The following is a 23,954-nucleotide window of genomic DNA, read 5'->3' as shown; positions in this document are numbered from 1 at the left end:
ACATTTATGACCTTTACGAGGCTGATCATCAAGTGCTTAATATTTGAGTCAAAGGAGGATGCTCAGTACTCAAAGGGCACTCAAGGTCATGTCACGGCAAACTTGGAAATGGAATGGGAAAAAAATTTGGAGCAAGTCGTAACTAACTCTTAAGACACAGGTCTGAAAAATCTCCATCGCTCCCACAATAGAGCAGTGAAAGCATAAATTCCATAAATCCCCAGTGGTTGTAAACAGTCTGGGAGTAAAATTGGTGTGTTTTGATCATTTAATCTTTGGGCTCCCGCCCACTCCCTCTTACCCCACCCTCTACCATCTCTCCAACATGTTGGCAGGTAGTCAGGCGGGGTTGGAAGTGCTAGTGAATAAGAGAAGATGGAAGTTATTAGTGACCAAGCAGTTCCAATGCAGCTGCCACAATTTTGGATGTCATCTCGTATTTGTTCTCAGTTTCAGCGATCAAACCAAAACCTTTTTCCTTTCTCTTCAAAGAGACACATTGGCCTCAATATTTCTGGGAGGATACGGACAAGGCCAAAAGAATCAAAAGATCCCAGCAAGGCCCTGGACCCGGTTTCGGTTTCCTGGAAATATGCGCAGTAGCAGTATTGATTTAAATATGTTAATAAATTGTCCCGGGTCCCCACAGATAGTCCAATATCCACCGCCAGTAGAAAGATGGTGGGCACACAAAGGACACATTCTCCACAAAATGTGCTGGGTTGGATCTTCCCTAGAAATAATGTTGAGACTGGCGGGCTCACAGTCATTAACCTGTAAATAGGACAGCAACTTCCAGTGAAGGCTCATACTCATTCAACTGCGTGAATCAAGAAGTTGTTCTACTCCTCTAGAACCTACACGCTCATGGCACCTTACTGAGCAGCTTACCCATTAAATACGCAGAATGGGCAAGTTGCTGTGGTTAGCTGATTGATACTAGCACAAACTCAGCAAAGAAAGTTAGACCGTGTTCATCTCAGTACATTTCTAACAGTGCAATAGGTCTTCATTATAGTCGAGCAACCCCTCTGGCCTGGCAAACATTAACAAGTGTTGAGCCTCATTCTTTCCATTTATAATTGCGGTAGAAGGTAGAACTTTTACCAAAAAAATATTTTGTTTCACCTTTATACTCTCCCTCTGAATTTCTTTTCCTCTCTTTATTTGCATTTTGGCACATGATTTGATGTTGAATCCATTTTTCAAACTGACGCATCCCCATTCAGAAACTGTGTTGCTCATGAACAATTCTTCAATCTAATTGGTTCAGGAAATACACACAGTTTCCTGCCCTGTTAACACTGTTCTCGGGCTGCATTCTCCGCAGCCCCATGCCGAAATCGCGTTTGGCGGGGGGGCGTAGAATCGACGCTCATGACCGGATCACGACCGGTGCCGGTCTGGCGATTCTCCGGGTCCCGGAGAATCAGTCGTCCGTGAATCATGCCGCGCGGCAGAGGGGTCATTGCCAAAGGCCCTCCCAGCGATACACCGATCCTGACCGGCCGAGTACCCGATGGCGTGGTTCTAACCACGTATGGCCGGTCGTGACTCAGTCCGCGGCCACCCTGGTGGGGGGGGGGGGGGGGGGGCGGGAGGATCCAGCACCGGGACGGGCCTTATGGGCGGCCGGGCAGCGATCGGGCCAGTCCCATGCAGTGGCGCGCAGCCGTTCGGGGGGGGGGGGGCCTTGTTTCTTGGTCTTGGCTCGTGGTCCGGGTCCGCCATGGCGCTCGGCGCATCGTGCGCATGCGCGGACTCAGAACCGGAAGTGCAGGGGCCCGTATCCGCAGCCAAAGCTGCGTGAAGCACTCCGGGTCCCTGCCCTTCAAGGTAAGTGAATAGTTCTTTATTTTTTGCAGGAAATTGGGGAGTGAAACGGCAGCGTTTTTACGCCGGCGTGGGGACATAGCTCCATTTTTGGAGAATCCAGCCCCTTAGATCGCAAAGTGAGGACATGGCAATTTTTGGCTCTCTAATTTACAGAGAAGTTCCAAAGTTGGCACTGTCTGCGTAAGACCAGACTGACTATGTTCTTGCTATTCCATTGGCATTTTGCATGTGCTTACTTGCTTTACACAAATTTCGTTGAATCTGGGTTAATAGTGAGCAAACTTTTATGGGACATCACCGCAAACAATTAACGCAGCGCTCAGTCACAAATAATCACTGCAATTTTTATATCCTTAAAAAGTTGGAGGCATTTCCTGTCCGCTCTTCCTGTACAATTGCATGACTGCAGGACATCGCTTGGCACAGAATGCCTGCCACTGTGAAACAGTAATTCAGCTTCCAAACGTAATTGACTGTGTGAAGCAGCTCGAGACATTTCAATGAGACTGAGCACCATGGACATACAAACTTTAATACAGCACTATAACAACAGCCCCACATGAAGTCAAATACCAATGATAGTTTAAAGACCGCTTCAAAGCTTATACGCTGAAAATAATACGTTGGACAAACTTTGATAATATACAACGTCCCAACCATCAAGAATATCCTAGCAATCTATGGGATATTCATACAAAGCCACAGCTGTCATACGCAATGAAAAATGCATCATATTCCCTTTGTAATATATTGTCATTGGAACATTTCAATAGACAGATTATAGAACTTGCAAACTCCTACAGTATTTTTTTTACTACCCTCTCATTTACACCGTGCAACTTGCTCAGTACACTCAGTGGAAAGAGATTTTAAGACAAAAAAGAGCTCGCCACTTCCTGCTTGTGTTTTGTTGGACTGGAGTAAATATCAATTTTGTGATTGGTTCCTTTTGAGCTCATGCTTGGAACACCTATCGTCAAAATCAGAAGGGGGACCAAGCTAAATCCAACATGTCGCTCAACAAAGTGCTGGTGGCGGAATTTGGATTCCGACATTGCCACAATATACATAAACTCTGTGAGATATAAACCGGGTTGCGGACTCGTCACTTTATACGATTGTTGAAAATAAATCCAGATCTAGCCCCAACCAGGGGCTGGTTTAGCACAGTGGGCTAAACAGCTGGCTTGTAATGCAGAACAAGGCTGCAGCGCGGGTTCAATTCCCGTTCCGGTCTCCCCGAACAGGCGCCGGAATGGGGCGACTAGGGGCTTTTCACAGCAACTTCATTGAAGCCTACTTGTGACAATAAGCGATTATTATTATTAATTCACTGCTTTAAAGGTAGGTATAACGAAACTGATTGATCAAGGAGTCCAACTTGGGTGCTTTGACATGGAGTACATTGAGAGGCACTGGGAGCATAAGCTATTAATATCCCTCGTTACTATATTGTTCGCATTAGGAACACTGATCACATTACTGGTTTTTAAAAGGAGGATTACCCCAAATGCACTATTTGTGTGGGACAGAGTCAAAAAGCAGAGAAGCTCCAGGATCAAATACTCGTCTGCACCCATTTTGCTGAGTTCAGCTAATGCACTGTCCCGAGATTGGGATTTGGCAATGAAGAGGTGGAATTAGCTCAAGTGCCTATTTATTGTTGAGTGACCCTATTGGAACGTGGAATGCTTGTCCATCAGCTGAGGACCATAATAGGTTTGGCCACAATGGCTAGTCTAAATGAATAATCTTCTGATTATTCGGTGCAATGACCTTCCGCTACAGATGACTTCAGGGAGTTGCATCCGAGATGGGCTCAAAATTGCACAGGTCAGGTTACAGCTCAATAACACTAATTTGCATAAACAAACATAAAAGGACGGGATTCTCCCCCCCCCCCCACGCCGGGAGGGAGAATCGCCGGGGCGCCGTGCATGTCCCGCCTCGACGCCCGCATGCGATTCTCCCATCCCCCCAAACCGGCGCGGTGAGAATCACGGCTGGCCGCTGGGAGAATCGCCGCTCGCCGTTTGCAATGGGCGAGCGGCGATTCTCCGGCCCGGATGGACAGAGCGGCCTGCCCAACACGACGGGTTCCTGCCGGCGCCGTCCACACCTGGTCCCTGCCAGCGGGCACAGCGCGGGAACACTGGGGGGTGGCGGCCTGTGGGGGGGGGGGGGGGTGGTTCCTACACCGGGCCGGCCTCTCTGAAGGGGGACCTCCTTTCCTCCGCCGCCCCACAAGACCCATCCGACATCTTCTTGCGGGGCGGCCTCGGGGAGTACGTAAATGACGCGACGCCGCTCCTAGCCCCCCGGGTACGGGAGAATAGGGTGCTGGGAGTGGGCTCCGATGCCGGAGTGAAACACTCCGGTTTTCACTCCGGCATCGGGACTTAGTCTCCCGTTGGGAGACTTGCGCCCAAAATCTTCCGACACGGTGGCACAGTGATTAGCACTGCTACCTCACAGCGCCAGAGGCCGAGGTTTAATTTCGGCCTTGGGTGACTGACTGTATGAAGTTTATACGTTCTCCCTGTACCTGTGTGGGTTTCCTCCGGGTGTTGCAGTTTCTTCCCACAGTCCAAAAGATGTGCAAGTTAGGTGGACTAGCCTTGTTCAATGCACGGGGTGACAGGGATAGGGCGGGGGAGTGGACGAGATAGGTTTTCCTTTCAGAGGGCTGGTGTAGACTTGATGGGCCGAATGGCTTCCTTCTGCACTGTAGGTACTCTATTTTAAGAAGTGATTAAGTGCAATTGGGCAGTGTATTAGCATGCGATTACTTCGTTTATTATTCTTCCCAGTAAAATAATGTATTCTCAGATATAATTAAAAGTGGTAATCTGCTGCAGTTTTATTAATGCAGCGGAAAGCGGATTCAATCAACAAAAATAAAGATTTTTAATAAGTGCCCCTGCTTCCAAGCACCTTGGGGCTGGGTGCATGCCCTATAACAATTACTTGCTCAAAATAGCTTTCTCTGCCCCGACCTGTGAGTAACCAGACTAATAAATCCTGAAAATGACTTTTAAAAACTGGACTGAACATTTTAATAGTTTATTGGTGCACACTTTGGTCAGTTTCTTGTTAAGTTTTTTTTTTGGATCAGGAAATCTTTCAGACATACCTCTTAACTTAAGATAAAAAGAGGAGTGGAATTTGAAGAACTTTCCCTGACCATACAGTCGGCTGGACAATGCCTGGCCAGGTTTCTGAACGGGATCTGATTTAAACAATGTGGAAACCTACGCAAATGAGGCTGTTTAGCACAGGGCTAAATCGCTGGCTTTGAAAGCAGACCAAGGCAGGCCAGCAGCACGGTTCAATTCCCGTAACAGCCTCCCCGAACAGGCTCCGGAATGTGGCGACTAGGGGCTTTTCACAGTAACTTCATTTGAGGCCTACTTGTGACAATAAGCGATTTTCATTTCATTTCATTTTCATGAACGCAACGGAAGTGGTTTTGGACAGAAAACAGGTTTAAAATTAAAACCGATGGTGGCTGCAAATACTCAGCAGCCCAGGCCACATCTGTGGAATAAAGAAAGGAGATAGTGAAATTGTGCCTGTTGTTGCAATTGAAAATGACACTGTCCTGGATCTGAAGAAAGCCATTCAGAGATAGGGCTGGTTTAGCACAGGGCTAAATTGCTGGCTTTGAAAGCAGACCAAGGCAGGCCAGCAGCACGGTTAAATTCCCGTACCAGCCTCCCCGAACAGACGCCGGAATGTGGCGACTAGGGGCTTTTCACAGTAACATCATTTGAAACCTGCTTGTGATAATAAGAGATTATTATTTAATTTCATGTGCAACTGAAGCAAGAACGGGAAGGAGGAACACAGTGTATTAGTTAGAAATAAACCTGTGGAGAGATGAAGTGAGTTCACAGGAGCGATTCTATGGCCGCGTCGCGTTTGAGAGAGAGCACTGCCGTTAGATCGAAGGAGAGGCCAAAATCGAGAAGCCGCTGGGTGCCGATTGGTTTGTGATTTAACCAGCCCGCTCCCGTTGGAAAAATTAGGATCCCACCGTGATGTGGCAAGAAACCAATAATTATCACTTAAAGCCAATCTCCATACAACTAATGGAGTGACCTGCTATCTAAAGGGCCTCCCGTGATCTCACCGCCTTCCCAGCGAGTGGTCACGCGGCCGCCGATTAGTATTCCTTATTAAAAATGTGAAGCCATGGAATGGCTGATGTGGGGATCCGAGGAGGTGAGCAGCCATATTCACTTCTGGGCAATGAGCCTGGGGCCACTGGGCTTGCTGCCCCAATGCTCGGCCGGGTGGTGGCACCATCGATGGGGGAGGGGGTGGTCATCCCTGGGCTGAGGGGGGGGGGGGGGGGGGTGGTGGTTGTCTCAGCGCACGTGGGTCTGCCATGCCACCCCCTGGATCATGTGTACCCATAAACGGGTGCAACCCCAGAACGTCTGTCCCACTGACCACACATAACTCCCACTAACGATGAGGGCTCTGGCTGCGCGGCTGAAGGCTATAGCTAATTGGGAATTGGCAAGCGCAGTTATGTGAGCACTTCACACCTCCCGTGGGCAGGCTTGCCATGTAGCATGTGGGGGTTATTGTCTAGCATCCCAATCCGACCATGGTGCTTGGACAGTGTGCATGAACACTGCGGGAAGTAACACCGCACACGCAATGGGCAACACCCGAACACACAGAGGTTGGGCACCAGCACCGGGAATATTTCTGGGACAAGAGGGTGGCTGAGTGCACCGGGAAGGGGACAAGCATCCGGTCCAGGTAACGTTATGTTTAGGTATCCAGGGTACAGGGTCTGGGGTACAGGGTCTGGGGTCTGGGGTCCAGTGCCCCCCCCCCGCGGCCGGGGGTGCAAGAAAGTGCTGGTCGTCAGTCTCACACCCTCTTCAATTCCTTCCAGATATTACACGGGATGGATGAAATCTTGGACCCCACGGAGGCTTTTCTCGCGGTGCTGCTGGCAGGCCAAGCGGTCAGACAGCAGAGGAGGCGGCAGCAGCAGCATCAACAGAGGCACGAGGTGGCGGCCCATGTGCAGGACCCCACCCCACACCCTGAGGACCCAGCTGCCCATCAGGCCAGGGAAGGACCCAGAGGGGGAGGCGGGCGACGGCCCAAGGTGCTCAGGCATTGCTGTTCTTTTGAGCAGATGACAGAGTGTGCCGCAGGTGGCTCCACCTCAACAAGCGGACAGTGCGGCGACTGTGCCATGTCCTTGTGGACTTGGCACCACGTGGAGGTGGATACCCGCTCCCGGTCACCGCAGCACTAAACGTTTACGCCTCAGGATTATTCCAGGGCTCGAGCGGGAATATGTGCGGCATTTCACAAGCTACAGCCCACAAGTGCATCCGTGAGGTCACAGATGCCCTGTTCGCCCGGGCAGCAAACTATATAAACTTTGACCTGGACCAGGCCCAACAAGATGCCCAAGCAGCAAGATTCTCCGCCATCGACAGGATGCCCCAAGTTCAGGGGGTAATGGATGGCATGCATGTCATCATGTACACACCAGGCAGTTAGGGAGTACCCTACATCAACAGGAAGGGGTTCCACTCCCTGAACATCCAGCTCATGTGCGACCAGTCCTGTCCCCCACTTCCCCACTCCCCAACCCAACCCCCCCACACCCATCCTCAACCTGCTTAGCCTTTGGTGCTCTACCGCTGCGTCTAGCGGTGACCATAGCATGCACATTAGAGGTGGAGGCAGTCTGCTGCTCCTGTAGCCTTCTATACCCCTGACAGGCGTCCTCAGGGGGCCGGTGGGCGCTGACCCACGAGCCGGCAGCACATGCCTCGCCGTGCCAACTGTTCCGGGGGTTGACTCCGAGACGCCCGTTGTATGGGGGTGGAACTCGGGGGAGGTGGTGGCTGCCATTGGCACTCCGCAGGGTGGCAATTGGGTTGGCAGTCAGTGCCCCCAGGAACCTGGGAGTCACCTCGGGACAGAGGGACAGCTGGATTGAGCCACTGCCGTTCCTGCACCATCTGGCTCTGCCAGCTGTGGCGGCTCCCCAATGTTTGCAGCCTGGTGTGCATACCCTCGGCGATGCTCCTCAGAGACGGGACATACTCTCGAATGCCCTGGCGAAGCCACTTGGAACTGGGACATATCCTCCAGTGACTGGGACAGGCTGTCGAGGTGCTCAGCCATGGCCTTCACTGACTGAGCCGTGCCTTCGACACCTCCACTCATGCTACTGACATTGTGCACCAGGCTGTCCACTGCGGTCACCACTCTAGCAGTGTTGGCTCCGGTGCCACGCATTGCCGGCACTATCTCCTGAATATCACGGCCACACCCTATCGGCTGCATCAGCTCCGGGAAAACCTGGTCCAGAGGCTCAGCATCTGAGTGGGACCCAGCTGGGTCTCACCTGGTCATTGCTGCCTCCACCTGATATGCATCAGCAACTGTGTGCTGCTCACCAGAATGTGCCCCAGAACCCACCGAGGTGTCTCTCGCTGCACTCGCGGGGGGTGGGGTTGACTGCTGTGCCGTGAATACATGGTCTCCTCTGAACTCCCCTCAGGAGGTGTTCTCCTGGGAGGAGGGGGACGGTGGAAGCAGGACCACCACAGGTGGGCCAGCACCGTCGGATGGAGATCCTGCGGGATAATGGACATGTGGTCAGTGGGAGAGTGGATCAGTCTGTATGGCATTAACAACACACGTGTGACAGGTCAGATTTAGGGTTCGGTCGTCTGGGTGGCGACTGGTGGATCGCTACCTCTGCGCCGTACGTCAACCTCCAGGTCGATGACTGATCTGTCCTCAGCCACCCCACAAAGCCCAATCCTCGTAGGCGGTGAGGCCTCTGATCACCACCCGTCTGGACCCTCTCCCGTGTGTTGTGGACCAACTTCTCTGCGGGGACACAGAGGGAGCATCGTGAGCCGCACGCTTTGTTCATCGCTAGGGGAGGGGGCCCAGGAAACAGCAGTGTCCCACCGAACTCCCCCAGAACAGAGACCTGTACATGGTAATATGATGCAGGTCACTTTAACTCCCACTGACCATGACGGCGCCTGGCTGCACTGCTTAAGTCTATTGCTAATAGGGAATTGGCAACGTTAGTTTGTGAGCACTCCACAGCTCTCAAGTGGATTCCCATGGGTAAACATGCCATGTTGCAGCCGAGTTTTACTGCATCGCATCCCAATCAGAGGGCGAGGCCTAGACCCTGGGGGCTTCAACACCACAGAGGCAGCAGCCAACAATCTAACACCTTAGAGCTGGGCCTCAGCACTGGGGATATCTCAATGACCAGAGGGTGTGTGTGTGTGGATTGGCAGGGGTGGGAGGGGGGAATACCTCAGTCTGGTCCAAGTGATGTTCCCGGCGGGGGTCTGATGTTCTGGGTCTGGTGTCCAGGGACCGCTGCTGTGGCTGGGGGTGCGTGCACATGGAGGGGTCCCCCAGCACCGGCTTGTTGGATGGCAGCCTGTGAGATGGCAGGGAATGTAAGGTGGGGGAAGCTTGGGGGACCAGAGGGTCACTTGGTGGAAGCCACAGCTGATTGTGATTGTCGATCTCTCACCCGCTCCAATCCCTCACAGATATCACATGATGGATGATATTATGGACGTCGCAGCAGCTGCTCTCGCGGTGGTGGTGGCAGGCAGGCGGTCAGAAGCCAGAGAAGGCAGCGGCAGCAGCAACAGAGACTCGAGGCAGCAGCCCATGTGCAGGGATGCTCCCCACACCCCGAGGACTCGGCCACCCATCAGGCCAGGGATGGACCCAGAGTGGGGTGCCGGCCCAAGGTGTACAGGCATCGCTGGTCTTTCGAGGAGATGTCGGACAGCATATGGCGTAGGGGGCTTTGCCTCAACAAGGGGATGGTGCAGCACCCATGCCTTGTCCTTGTGGACATGGCACCATGTGGAGGAGGAGATACCCGCTCCTGGTGGCCGGCAAGGTCACCACAGCCCTGAACCTCTATGCCTCAGGCTCCAAGGCTCGAGCGGGGACGGTGTGGATAATCCCAACCAACATCCCACAAGTGCATCCGTGAGGTCACGGGGCATGCGGGACTGTGCCAAGGGGGCCAATGCCAACTCATGCAGGAGCTTCTTGCAGTACTGGGTGGCGGTCCTCTAGGTGACACTCCCTGCCCGAGTTGACGGCCGCTGCCACTGCCTCCCAGCTGGCACTGGCTGACCTATGGCTGACCCTCTGACCCCCTCGGGGGAACATGGTATCCCATCTGGACTCCACTGCGTCCGACAGTCTGGCCAGGTTAGCATTTCCAAATCATGGAGTTGGTCTGCGTGGTGGCCATGGCTGCATGTTGATTGCGGTTTGCTCTGTGGGGTCGGTTTAAGAGCTGCTCCCCCTGGTTAGCGGGGAGCTTCCGGGTGTGGTTCAGGTGAATCAGCTGGCGGGGCAGTCACTTGCGACGTGAAGCCGTGGGGCATCATTACCGGCCCTAATTGGTATTAGATACCAGTAGCAGTCTCGCCGGATCGGCTGTCCGGGAGCACCCAGCAAGTCTCGCTCGCTACCTTGTCCATTAGATCGCCCATTATTTCTGATTTCCATCATCTGCACTGTTTCGCTTTTTGATTTCACATTTAAAATTCCCTGATCTGTTGTGCATCTTTGATCGATTTTACCTGGTTTGTGCTGCTGTGATCATCAGAATAACGAGCCATTTGCTCTGGAATCTTTGTTTCTGAATCTTTCTAGGGATGTGCACACGGATACAACCGAGTGGCACAGACAACTTCGGAGGGCAGGTTAAGAGTCAACCAAATTGTTGTGGGCCGGGAATCACATAAAGGTCTGAGTATTTGAGGACGATGGGCAGGGTGGGGGAGGGGGTGGGTGTCTTGTGGCGGAGTGGGGAGTGTCCCTACCTCCGAACCAGAAGCTCTGGGTTCGAGTCCCACCAGGACTTGGCGGCCAAGTAAGGTGAGTTCATATCGCAGCCAAACAGATTGAGCGTCAACCTGCAAAATCCTTCCAAACACAGCAATGGGCTGGAGGCAAGAATGGGAGAGCCTCTTCGTCAGCCATGTTCGATGTGGAATGACATCCCTCAAACGATAGCTTCTGGTGAGAGGCTGGCGACCTGTATCGGGAAAATACTCGCTATGGGAACAGGTGAAAGTCTGCATTTTGCACCGCTCGGTGCGGGAAAGATAAAGAAACAATTTGAGGAGGGTCAATTTCCTCCAGTTGGGATTTTACATTAAAGAAAAAGAGCACAGTGTCAATCAGAATGCTGCATTAAATATCGTTCAATGAGTAGCGCTGGAGAAAAGAGACGTGGCAAACCCTGTCAGTTAAAATAAAACAAAAAGACATGTCAATCCGGAGTGTTCCAAGAATTATGGTGATAATGATTTAAGATTGTCAGGTTCGCAGTGTGGCTTACTTACATGTGCTAGAAGCTACCTTTATTAATACACGGGGCCCTGTTCTTAGTAGACAGAAAGAACATGTGCATACATTGCGCCCATTTCAGCTGAACAAAATCGATGAGAGCCATGCTTTGGTTCATTCCTCAGAGCAATACCTTGACCAAACAGAGTCAACCTGCTAGGTCTGAATTTAAACAAAGCTTGGCAGTTAACTGCCCGTCATCAGTTAACTGGTGCATTCTGCATGGCAATATCTCTACGAGAGTCTAATTGGCAATTAATCAGCACTCTCTTTGCATGAAGTATAAATTGTTGTCCCCTTTACATTTGGTATTCTTGCAAATGCCCTGATGAATACAAAGAACCTTGAACAGGTCTCTTTTTTTTCAGCGATACTCTGTACTACCTAATGTCAATTGTCCATATTGCTTCAGTTTTACAAAGTTAGTGCCAGTAGGTGTTGCTGCCCATTCAAACCAAGTCAACGAGACAGCGTTTGAATTGGAGGCAAGGGTGTGTTCAGCCACAGCGATGAACCAATTATTCAGCAAATGGATTGCACCAGGAAAGAAATATACTGTGGGTGTACCTACACCACATGGACTCCAGCAGTTCAAGACAACCGGTCACCACCACCTTCTCAAGGGCAATTAGGGATGGGCGACAGGGCTGGCCTAGCCAGCGATGCCCACATCCAGTGAAAAGAATATTAAAAAAAAAAATACACCCACTTTTTACAGAAACTATGTGAGTGATCGCTGCCCTTCAACAGGACACTCTGGTAGCACTGGACTTCTCTCAAAATGTAAAGTGGTTTTTTTTTAAACATAGTGTGTGCATTTGGGAATGTATACTTGAGCCAGGATGTATCTCCAACGTTACTATATTAAAAGCATCAGTGTGAATCACCGGCACTTTTTTATTTGCTGTTGATATTTTGAAACCAATATCAGATGAAAGAAGTATTCAAAATAGAGGAATACAATACTCATTTTACAGAATGACCAAAAGTGTTTAGCTTTCCATCTCTCCTAAGCCATAGTACATAAACAAAACGCACAGCAATAACAGATTGATACAGTTGTTCTCTCTTATACATCCATACAGTTCAGCAGGGTCAGAGTAAGCTTTCATCCCATGTCAAACAGGGCATGATTCGCAATTACAAAATGCAAAAACAGAGAAAATGAGAAACTAGAGGCTGGATTTTTGGAGCCGCAAATTGGGTCAAAACACAGCACAGAAAAATGGTTGCACCAGTTTTCCACTTTGCTTCCCAACACTGGCAATATTAATCAGTGGAGTTTGGTGGTGGGGAAGGGGGCGGGGGCATCAACAGCCCAATTATGATAGTTAAAGAATTTGTCTTGAGCACTGCTGTAACTGTCATGGGAAGCCTCCAGCAGAGGAGTGTCAGCTGGGATCATACTTGTGGAGATGGCAGTTCAGAAGGGCACTGAAAAGGCTGAGCATGATGGAGGAGTCCTACCCCATTATAGAAAAATTCCTCAATTTGAAAAAACTCACCACCAGCCCACCCTGTCCTGCTGCCCTCCGAAAATGTGGGACATGTGAACTTTTGCCCTGAAACATTAATGTATAAACAGCAACCAAAAGCAATGGCAGCCAGAGTTAGTCATAACGTGGCCCGAAGTTGTTCACTGGTCATTAATTCGTCAGTAAGCCCATCTCCCAACCCGACAGGTCATCTCCGCAAAAGTCACAAAATTCTTCAACCTTCCTTCGGGGGCAGGTTCGCGATCCGGAATTAAACCCTCCCGAGTCCATTTCCTTCAGAAACCCTGGCCCGAGGTACCACTGATCTGTCTGAGTAACAGGGAGCATTCAGTCACACAGAGGGTAGCAGGTATCTGGAACCAGCATCCAACTCCACCAGCCAAACATTTTGGATCTGTTGTATTTTTCCAGCGCAGGTCACTAGGCATTTGTTGGGCAGAGTCGTCAAGTGGAAAACAAAAGCAAGCACATGGAGTTGAAGTACAGATCAGCCATGATTTAATCACTGATTGGCAGAACAGCTTTGAGGGATTGAATGGCCATGCTGATGAATCTGGTAAGAAGGCGGATATGGAGACTATGTGATAGGGGCAATTCAAAAGCTTTGTGGTTCAAAGTGCTCGCAGATCTGGAACCCACATTGTGCAGGCGACGTTTCCCAGTAGTATGTCATTCAATTGATCTTTCCTATCTTCAGTGTTCGAGACCATTTTAGGAAGCTCAGCTTGGTTTTTCTTCCCCTTCAATATTTAGTTGACTTTGAAATCAGAATTCTGCAGATTAGTCACTTCCATCACTTGGAGACAACTTCCAGTGTGACTATTCATGGGAAACAGATTCATATCAGAGTTCAGTCACTTATCAAGAACGCCATTTGAGAAAAGGTTTATTAATTCTTTGCACGTCATCTCAATTAATGTGCTCGAAACAATTTGCCTCACTGACTCTCTGGCTTTGTTTCTAAATTACTTTCAGCATATGCAGTCTTGGCGTGATGGTTTTCATCTTCCAGAGAACACGGTGGGCATCCCATCTGACCGGGTGCACTCACGACACAACTATGGGCCCATTGTTAAACCCAGAGTGTGCGATTCTCTTTGTTGTACAGAGAAAATCGGGCATTCAAATCAGCTTCTGGGAATGACCTTTTTTGCTGCTAATGCGAAACAATAAAAAGTGCTGAGAGAAGCCCTGAACGCTCAACAGTTTGGATTTCGATTGCCAATTGACAGGGCCTGGGCTGACAGCCAGCTGGAGCCGCCAAACTGGACCACCGAGTTTGCACTTAAATAGCCCTTCATTGCATCTCTCAAACATATTGCATACGTGTACGTTACTCTGAAATGCACTGACTGTTAGGTGGGAAAAATGGGGAGGTACACAACAAGGTCCGACGAGCAATAAACTGAAAGGTCAAACCAAGTTCCTCCCTCAACCAACGGTAACACAAAGATGATACAATACATTACTGCACGTTTGGAAAATGCAAGTCCACCTTTGTTAGAAACATAGAAAATAGGAGCAGAAAAAGACCATTCCATATGATCATGTGTGATCCTCTAACTCAACACCATACCCCAGCACTTTCCCCATTTGCCACGACACCTTTAGAGCCTAGAAATCTATTTCCTTCTTAAATAGATTCAGTGACTTGACCTCCACTTCTTTCTGTGGTTGAGAATTCCACAGGTTCATCAATGCTGAGTGAAAATGTTTCTCCTCATCTCAGTCCCAAATGCCCTACTTCATACCCTGAGACTGTGACCCCTTGTTCTAGACTCCCCGAGCCAGAGGAAATAATATCTCGGCATCCTGTCCATCCAGCCCTGTCAGAATTTTATACCTTTCAACGAGATGAGGTCTTGCTTCAATTGCATCGAAGTTTGGTTAGATCGCACCTGGAGTACTGTGCGCAGTCATAAAAGGAGTACAACGATGGTTCACCAGACTTGCGCCGGGGATGGCGGGTCTGCCTAACGGAGAGATTAGGCAAACTGGGCCTGTAGTCTCTCGAGTTTCAAAGAATGAGAGGTGACCTCATGGAAACCTACAAAATACTTACGGGAATAGACAGGGTGGATGCAGGTAAGATGTTTCCCTGGGTTGGACAATCTAGAACCAGAGGCATAATTTCAAAATAAGGGGGATGCCACTTTGGACCGAGATGAGAAGTTTCTTTACACAGAGGGTGGTGAACCTTTGAAATTCTCTACCCCAGAGGGCTGTGGAAGCTCAGTCACCGTCTATGTTTAAAGCTGAGATTGATAGATTTCAGCTTGACAATAATATAAAGGGTTATGGGAATAGTGGGTATAAAAGACATTGAAATGTCTGATCAGCCATGATCATATTGAATGGCGGAGCAGGCTCGACAGGCTGAATGACCCACTCCTGTTCCTATGTTACTTCACATTCTTCTAAATACCAGTAAATACACCCCCACTCGACTCAATTTCTCCTTATATGACAATCCTGCCATCCCAGGAACCAGTCTGATGAACCTTTGTTCTCTCCCCTGATGGCAAGTATATCCTCTCTCAGATAAGGAAACCATAACAGCAAACAATGCTGCAGGTGTAGTCTCACCAAGGCCCTGTACAACTGCAGTAAGACACCCCTGCTCCTGTTCCGGTGATTTTGGTTAACAGAGGACCATCAGCCAGTGCATCTTTTGGCATCCGAACCACCAACATTGGCTGATACACCTTTTGTTTAACATCAACATTCAGGAACAGCACAAATGGCAATATAACAAGATTCTCATCATTGGTGTGCCATGTTATTCATTTATTTCTTTTCTGTAATGGGGCGCAGCGGGTTAAAAGCCAAGCTCAATTACACAAAAAATGCTGCAATTTATTTGGACACACAATACGCCCAGGTGCAGCCATTATGGGCAGAACGTGCTGGAAAAATAGTGGCACGTGACCAATGCACGTGGTTAACAGCATTCAAAACATTCCCATCCTCTCTTTTTCTCCTTATCCAATTGTTCTTTTTCACTCGCTCTGTCTCTTCCTGAACCCAATTTTAACTTTAATTCACTCTCCTCTGTCGTTCTTCCGTTTCTTTCTCACTGGTTCAGAGAAATTCCCCTGAAGCCCCGGATGTCCCATTGCTCTTATCGTGCCGTTATCAGTTCATACTTTCCAGCAAGTTACAGCGTGGAAGTGTCTTGAGTTGAACAATGCAGGGACAAAGTCCATCAAAGGGAGGAACACCACGAGGTACCCCACTGGCCAAGCAGCCGAGACAGAGGGATTTAACCCTCCTGTGACTGTGCTGCAGGTTTCACTGGCAGCTTTGGTTAGGAGACATATATTTAAATTTCCTTCCTGTAGGTCAAATTTTGAAAAGCAATTTTGCAGCATGTCTTGTTCCTAATGGACTTGTACACTTGATGCCAACAGCACAAGACCACAAATGTGACAGAGGGCCCCCCCCATACAGAGTCAGCCACAAACAACCTCACAAGGTTAAATATTTCAGAGGCTCCATGTCTGATCCAGTTCATATTGCAGTTGAATATGGCGGATGCAAATGGTTATTTTCTATCTTCTGGTGAGGAATGGTTAAGCTTTTATGACCGTAAATCTAACATGCGGTTGCTTCTCTTTGCATATCCATGTGCTGCGTAATAAATAGGTTGCCCACTTGCAGCCCAAGCCATAGTCTAGTGGTGTGTTTATTCCACCACATTGGAGTGTCAGAGGAAACCACGTGAAGGTATGTCATGCAAGCAGTAACCTGCAAGACAGATTGTGATCCTTGGGGAACAACGGGTCACAAAAAGGACGGATTAGAGATGTTGAAACTGAGCGTATCAGAAAGAAAGCCCCCCCAAGGCACAACACACATCTGCAGCACCCCACCATTTTTGCACTGGGGTGCAGATTATGTGCTTGGTTCCCGAGTAGGATGGGGTGGGTTAAACTTAACCAAGCTGATACAGGAGCTCTGCCTGGAAGGGCAAAAGGAGGAGGAGAAACTCTCATTGGGTACCTGTGAGAAAGACAGGCGGGTTGTTGGGGTGTATCTGATCCAGTGCCCTGCAGCTCCCTTTGCTGTGCATTGCAGGGGCATGGCAGAAACATGCGGACTCACCGGCAACTTGACTGAAGTGACTTATGGAGACAGGTGGTGGCGGCAGCCGGGTGGTATTGTCACCGGACTAATAACCCAGACACCCAGGGTACCGCTCTGGCGACGGGGTTCAAATCCGACCTTGGCAGATGCAGAAATTCAAATTCAATAAAAATCTATTGTTGACTATGAAACAATTGTCATAAAAGCCCATCTGGTTCACTATGCAGTTAGGGAAGGAAATCTGCCGGCCTTACCTGCTCTGGCCTACACGTGATTTTAGACTGCAATGTAGCCGAGCAACACACTCAGTTCAAGGGCAGTTAGGGATGGGTGGGGAAAAAGGTCGAGAGCAGTTTCCCAAGAATGATCCCTGGAATGACGAGCTTGTCGTATGAGGAACGGTTGAGGACTCTGGCTCTGTACTCATACTCATTGGAGTTTAGAAGGATGAACAAAGAACAAGAACAAAGAAATGTACAGCACAGGAACAGGCCCTTCGGCCCTCCAAGCCTGTGCCGACCATGCTGCCCGACTAAACTACAATCTTCTACTCTTCCTGGGTCCGTATCCTTCTATTCCCATCCTATTCATATATTTGTCAAGATGCCCCTTAAATGTCCCTATCGTCCCTGCTTCCACTACCTCCTCCGGTAGCGAGTTCCAGGCACCCACTACCCTCTGCGTAAAAAACTTGCCTCGTACATCTACTCTAAACCTTGCCCCTCTCACCTTAAACCTATGCCCCCTAGTAATTGACCCCTCTACCCTGGGGAAAAGCCTCTGACTATTCACTCTGTCTATGCCCCTCATAATTTTGTATACCTCTATCAGGTCTCCCCTCAACCTCCTTCGTTCCAGTGAGAACAAACCGAGTTTATTCAATCGCTCCTCATAGCTAATGCCCTCCATACCAGGCAACATTCTGGTAAATCTCTTCTGCACCCTCTCTAAAGCCTCCACGTCCTTCTGGTAGTGTGGCGACCAGAATTGAACACTATACTCCAAGTGTGGCCTAACTAAGGTTCTATACAGCTGCAACATGACTTGCCAATTCTTATACTCAATGCCCCGGCCAATGAAGGCAAGCATCTAAATCCTGGAACGTTTAGCTGCCAATCTTGCCCTTCCCTCAACCAGGTCTCTGTAATGGCAACAACATCATAGTTCCAAGTACTAATCCAAGCTCTAAGTTCATCTGCCTTACCCGTAATGCTCCTTGCATTAAAACACATGCACTTCAGGCCACCAGACCCGCTGTGTTCAGCAACTTCTCCCCGTCTGCTCTGCCTCAGAGCCACACTGTCCCTATTCCCTAGTTCTCCCTCAATGCTCTCACCTTCTGACCTATTGCTCCCGTGCCCACCCCCCTGCCATGGTCGGGCTCATGAGTGGGGATTTTATTGAATCTTACAGGATACTGCGAGTCCTGGATAGAATGGACGTGGAGAGGATGTTTCCACTAGAGGACACAATGTCAGACTAAAGGGACGATCCTTCAAAACAGAGATGAGGAGTAATTTCTTCAGCCAGAGGGTGGTGAACCTGTGGAACTCTTTGCCGCAGAAGACTGTGGAGGAGGCCAAATCACTGAGTGTCTTTAAGACAGAGATAGATAAGTTCTTGATTAATAAGAGGATCGGGGTTATGGGGAGAAGGCAGGAGAATAGGGATGAGAAAAATATCAGCCATGATTAAATGGCGGAGCAAACTCGATGGGCCGAATGGCCTAATTTTGCCCCTATGTCTTGTGGTCTTATGGGATGGGCAATAAATGTTGGCCCAGCCCGTGATGCCCATAGACAAATGAATATTTTTTTTAAATCTCCTGGAATCGTTGGAGGAGCATAACCTTCACAATCTCCACTCAAACAAAACACTGAACTAAATATACCTCAATTCACTCAGCCTCAGAATTGACTCCGACTGTCAAGAGGAGTGTTGGGAGAATAGAAGTACAAGGGACAGGCTTCAGCACTCATTCTCATCCTGCTTCCAACAATGGCCATGGAGGTTACCAAAGACATTAAGAGTCGATCTACATGCCGCCCCCCCCTCCCCCCGCCCCATGCCCACAATGTCCACTGCTGGTGAAGCAAGGAACCCCTACAACATGCAGACGCAACCAGCTTTCAGCACTGGCAATAAAAGGGGCACCAGCATTGATGGGAGTGATCACCCTCAAGAAGCATTTATGCCAAAACCAGTTAGAGAAACAGATCCAGAGGCCACTGTTGTTTTGGAAAAGTGCCAGGGCTGTGCCTCCATCCCCTCTCCACCTAAATCCTCAACAACCTGTTCCTACCAGCAACACCCACATCCCGTGAATGAATTTAAAAAAGAAAGAATATAGCTGGGACGTATCCCGTGCTTTCAAGCTATTTACTCCATAAATCAGGACCACACTGTGGGATCATTGAGGTCACCATTTCCTTAGTCTTTCGATGACAAAGTAGTTTCCACACTAGCTAATTGTATACGCTGTTGCAATTTTCATAGAATTCCTACAGTGCAGAAGAGGTCATTCAGCCCATCGGGGCCATCCACCCCAACCTATACCCTTAACCCCACCTAACCTGCACATCAATGAACTGTGGGTGGAAACCGGAGCAGCCAGAGGAAACCCACGCAGACACGGGAAAAACATGCAAACTCCACAAGGCTGGAATTGAACCGGGGTCCCAGCCGCATTGAGGCAGTAGTGCCAACCACTATGCCACCGTGCCTCACTGCATGATTATCTATAACCATTATCTAATGGCTATCATTAGACTTTTAATTCCAGATTTTTAAATTAAATTCAAATTCCACCCAGGTCCCCAAAGCATTACCCTGGGTCTCTGGATTACTAGTCCAACGACAATAGCAATACTCCACTGCCTCCCCTTGGTGCTCAGAACTGAACTCAATATTCTAGCTGGAGATTTAACTAGTGTCTTGTACAAATTGAGCATAACCTCCTTGCTCTTGTATTCTCTGCCTCTATTAATAACACCCAGAACACTATATGCTTTATTAACTGCTCTCTCCACCTGCCCTGCCCCTTTATTGACTTATGGACATATACAGCCAGGATTCTGCCCCTTATTTTATATTGTCTTTCCATGTTCTTCCTATCAAAATGCATCATTTCACACTCCTCCCCATTGAACTTCATCTGCCACCTATCTGCCCACTCCACCAACTTGTCTATGTCCTTTTGAAGTTCTACACTCTCCTCTTTACAGTTTACAAAACTTCCAAGTTTCCTGTCATCTGCAAACTTTGAAATTGTCCTCTGTACACCAAGATCTAAATCATTAATGTATATCAGGAAAAGTAAGGGTCCTATTACCGACCCTTGGGGAGCACCACTACAAATCTTTCTACAGCCCGAAAAATATCCATTGACCATTACTCTCTGATCCCTATTACTCAGCCAATTTTGTATCCAAGTTGTTACTGTTCCTTTTATTCCATGAGCTATAACTCCTCTCACAAATCTGTTGTGTGGCACCAGGCCGAATGCCTTCTGAAGGTCTGTGGATACCACATCAACAGAATTACCTGCATGGATCCTTTCATTTTAAACACTCTTAAGGTCCAAATAGGATAAAAGATTCAGGAGGGAATTAAAAAAAAAGGCTCGGCAAGTTGAGGAATGGGAAGACGGAGGTGGACTTGTCAGAGTTGGTGGAAAACAAATCAGCTTAGAATGGCAATACACATTTTAACCGAGGGAAAACGCAGCAAGGGAATGGCTGAATCATTACTTGGCCAGCTACGTACCTGTGTCAATACATAATAGGGAATTTAAAATAAGAACTGTATGGGATAAACAGCATCCTTGCTTGTAGGCAAGACTTGAATAACCTAGGAATGACAGTCACTTCTCGGCTTTCATACTTTTGCACTATGAGAAGATTAGCTGCTTACTCAACTGTTCAACACCCTGCTTCCTACAAAATTCAATTCCAAAGTTCGACCCTCAATTGTCACTTTCAGCTGTGAAATGGCTCAAAAAATTCAGTATGTCTTCACACAATTGCATTCTAAATTAACAAGTTACTTCTTTAACTGTGGGTTTCCACAACGCGCAGCATGCAATGCTTTCTTTCTTAACCCTCAAGATGTTGCTCATAGTATCAGGGGAGGCAAGGATTACATTATCAATGAATAGAATACCAATAAATGTTTGAAAACGTACACCATGCGCATTCAGTGATTAGAATATGCAGGAAACACCAAATTCCTCTCCAAAGGCACATGCCAATCTGGCTTCGAAATATATCGGCCCTTCCTTCATTGTTGTTGGTTCAAAATCCTGGAACGCCCTCCCTAACAGCACTGTGGGCGTACCTATCCCAAATGGATTGCAGCGGTTCAAGAAGGCAGTTCACCACCTTGTCAAGGGCAATTAGGGATGGGCAACGAATGCTGGCCTAGCCAGCAATGCCCACATCCTATGAATTTTTTTTTTTTTTTTTATAAATAGCTGAATTCAGTTGGGATTTGCCTCAGACATTCAGGCTAGATATTTTATAAATCAATACTGCTCTCCGAGCCCAATGGGGTGAATCAACTTGATAGAAAGAGAATGTGTGTGTCAGGTCCAAAATCATTGAGATCCACACGAATCTGGTCTTTTAAGAATAAAGCACAGTCCCCACAATGGTAATTGTGTATTCTGTTGCACAGCAGAGCAAGGAGCACAAGGCACAAACTCATTTAAAGGACCCAGATGAGATACGAGGATTACTGGGGGAGAACTCTAACCCTGTAGGATATGTTTTGTAAGAACATTCTGATCTTAACTAAAGGAACCTCTTGCCCGAAAAGGTTCATAGTTCCAGGATTCTCACATCTATTAAAGTGGTGCTCAACAATTCACAGTTGTTATCTGACAGGAGATGGCCATCATTTTTGTCAGCTTGAATATTCCGTTGAAGCAGCACTGTACAGCTACACAGCACCAGTATTATGTGAGAAAGTTATTTCGATAAGATCACTTATCATTGTACACATACATACTCCATTACGTGTATCACAGTTACATCCCCGAAAGCGGCTCTCAACTAACTGTGTGTTAAACACAAGTAAATGTGTGCGTGCCGGTAGAAGCCAACAGCGCAATACCCTATACAAAGAAATTTGAAGACACATTTTACTCCCAAACAGACATGGACAAGTGATTATAACAGGAAGGGATTACAAGGTTGGAATTCAACTGAGTATCTTGGAGTCAGGGTTCTCCATTTGAACCCATAGATTAAGCTGCTGTCTTTGGACAGCCTCGTGGTTTTCGATAGATCAGATGGTAAAACCTCACCAGCAGTAAGGCCTGATCTGCCAAACAACTGCAGCATTAGCAGTGTCCAAAAAGCAGCCACTGGAACAGCAGATAAAAATCACAGACAAGTACATTTTGGCCCATTAATGCCCTGGTGCCCCAATTCTGCCTCGTAAGTGTGTTGAGACAAGATAACATCCTTCAATAATACTCATGGTTCCATTTGACTTGTTTTCCATTTCAATGTTAATCATTTTGATTAATTTTGCCAGCCATGACTTTGGTTCCACTCTGGTTGCCTGTGTGGTTTGAATTTATATATACAGCATGATTCTACCGCTGAGGAATATGTGGAAGCACTTCACACAGTGGGACGAAGTGCAAGGATGGGTGCCCAAGTGCAGGGCGAAGAGAAAAACTGAGGAGAAGGGTTATCATTTGTTCAGGAGATGGGATGTTTGTTCTGTTGACCTGGCGCCTCGTGAAGATTGGGCACGGGCACCGTTTCTGTTGGGTAGGAGGCAGGAACACAAGCACACAGTCGATGCCAGCCCCACTGCCAGGTGCTGCAGCCACACAGGGGCTGCATGCAGCCAACCCGGGAACATCAACCCACAATAGTCAGTGCAGCAAGAGCAAACTTACTTCACCATTCTTTATCCGGGTGGGGGGGCAGTAGAAACTCTACAACCTGTAGTTCCTGTTAATGAGTCTGCTTGTCACAATGTTAGTACAAAATAATGACAAGGGGGTTGGACATTGGCTAATGCTCCGTTTTAAATGCTCCTGGAATATTTCCATCCCATCGCTATTAGCAAACTAGTTTTTAACCCATTAAACATTGTGTGGGGTTTTTTTTTGGGGGGGGGGGATATATTGTTTCTTGAGAGTTGCTTCACCTGGAATAGGCTTTCAAATATTTCAGTTGTGGAAATTGCACCAATGAGTCCTGGCACATTAATATTTATCCTGGATCAATAGGGGCATTTGCAATTTACACACACACCATCAACGCTGATCTCAAACCCCCTTCCTGGGTTCATTTCAACACTTGCCAGTTCCCTTACCTGCCTTTTCGACCAGGCTGGAGACACACAGCAGGACAAGCAACACTCCGCCCAGCCAGCAGACCTGCCACCAAAACAAATCCCGTCTTTTCCGGCGCCCTTTGATGTTCCTGGGGTTCAGCATCAGCTGGAAGGGGCGATGCTGCGGAGTCTCCATCGCCTGGGTAGCGCTGGCTGCGAGTGGGGGAGTCTGGCTGAGCCCCGCTGCGGGATGGGGAGAGAGGGAGCGAGACAGAGACAAGCGCAACTTTAGCGGAGAGGGAGAGGAGGGGGAGGGGGAGGGGGAAGAAAGGGGGTATAGGGGAGGTTGGGAAAGGGGGGATTTCTTTTCCCCCCTTTTCAGTCCATTAGACGCCCAGAGGAGAGGAGATGGGGGGTAAGCTGGAGGCTCTGGCTGCTGTGGCTCTGCTCTGATCCATGAACAGGGAGGAGAGAGGGACAGTGAAGCAAGGCGGAGAGTGGAAGCTGCAACTCACACACAAGTCTCCAGCTCCTAATGTCTGCAGCCTAACAGCCGGTTTGATGGCTTTACACAGCCTGGCGAGGGGAGGGGAGGGGAGGCTGGGTACGGGTGTCCAGTGCGCCCTCTTCGGGCTCGAATCACCAATGCAACTCATTGACTTGGCCGCCTTCTCTCCCACCGCCCCACCCAATAATTTACTCCCATCTTCATTGGAACTGTTGTTGGAGGCTTCCCGCCAGACCCACCCCCCCCCAGGAGACAACAACATCAGCGTAAGAAAAATGGCTAGAAAAATAAAACCTGTATATTTGAAATGGGAACAAGATAAATTGCTG

General features: G+C 48.6%; 1 protein-coding gene across 1 annotated transcript in view; it reads right to left on the bottom strand.

Annotated features, from left to right (window-relative positions):
• The window catches only part of slc24a3 (solute carrier family 24 member 3), a 633,998-nt gene extending 610,312 nt beyond the window's left edge, over positions 1–23,686 (bottom strand). Inside the window, exon 1 of the mRNA XM_072505510.1 lies at positions 23,157–23,686. Within this exon, the coding sequence (XP_072361611.1) occupies positions 23,157–23,313 (157 nt within the window). The 5' untranslated portion in view covers positions 23,314–23,686. The remainder of the gene's footprint in view (positions 1–23,156) is intronic.
• Between the last annotated feature and the right edge of the window lie 268 nt (positions 23,687–23,954).

This window comes from Scyliorhinus torazame, chromosome 1, assembly GCF_047496885.1.
Source record: "Scyliorhinus torazame isolate Kashiwa2021f chromosome 1, sScyTor2.1, whole genome shotgun sequence".
In the NCBI taxonomy this organism is placed as follows: Eukaryota; Metazoa; Chordata; class Chondrichthyes; order Carcharhiniformes; family Scyliorhinidae; genus Scyliorhinus; species Scyliorhinus torazame.
This window is presented reverse-complemented; position numbering and strand designations above follow the sequence as displayed.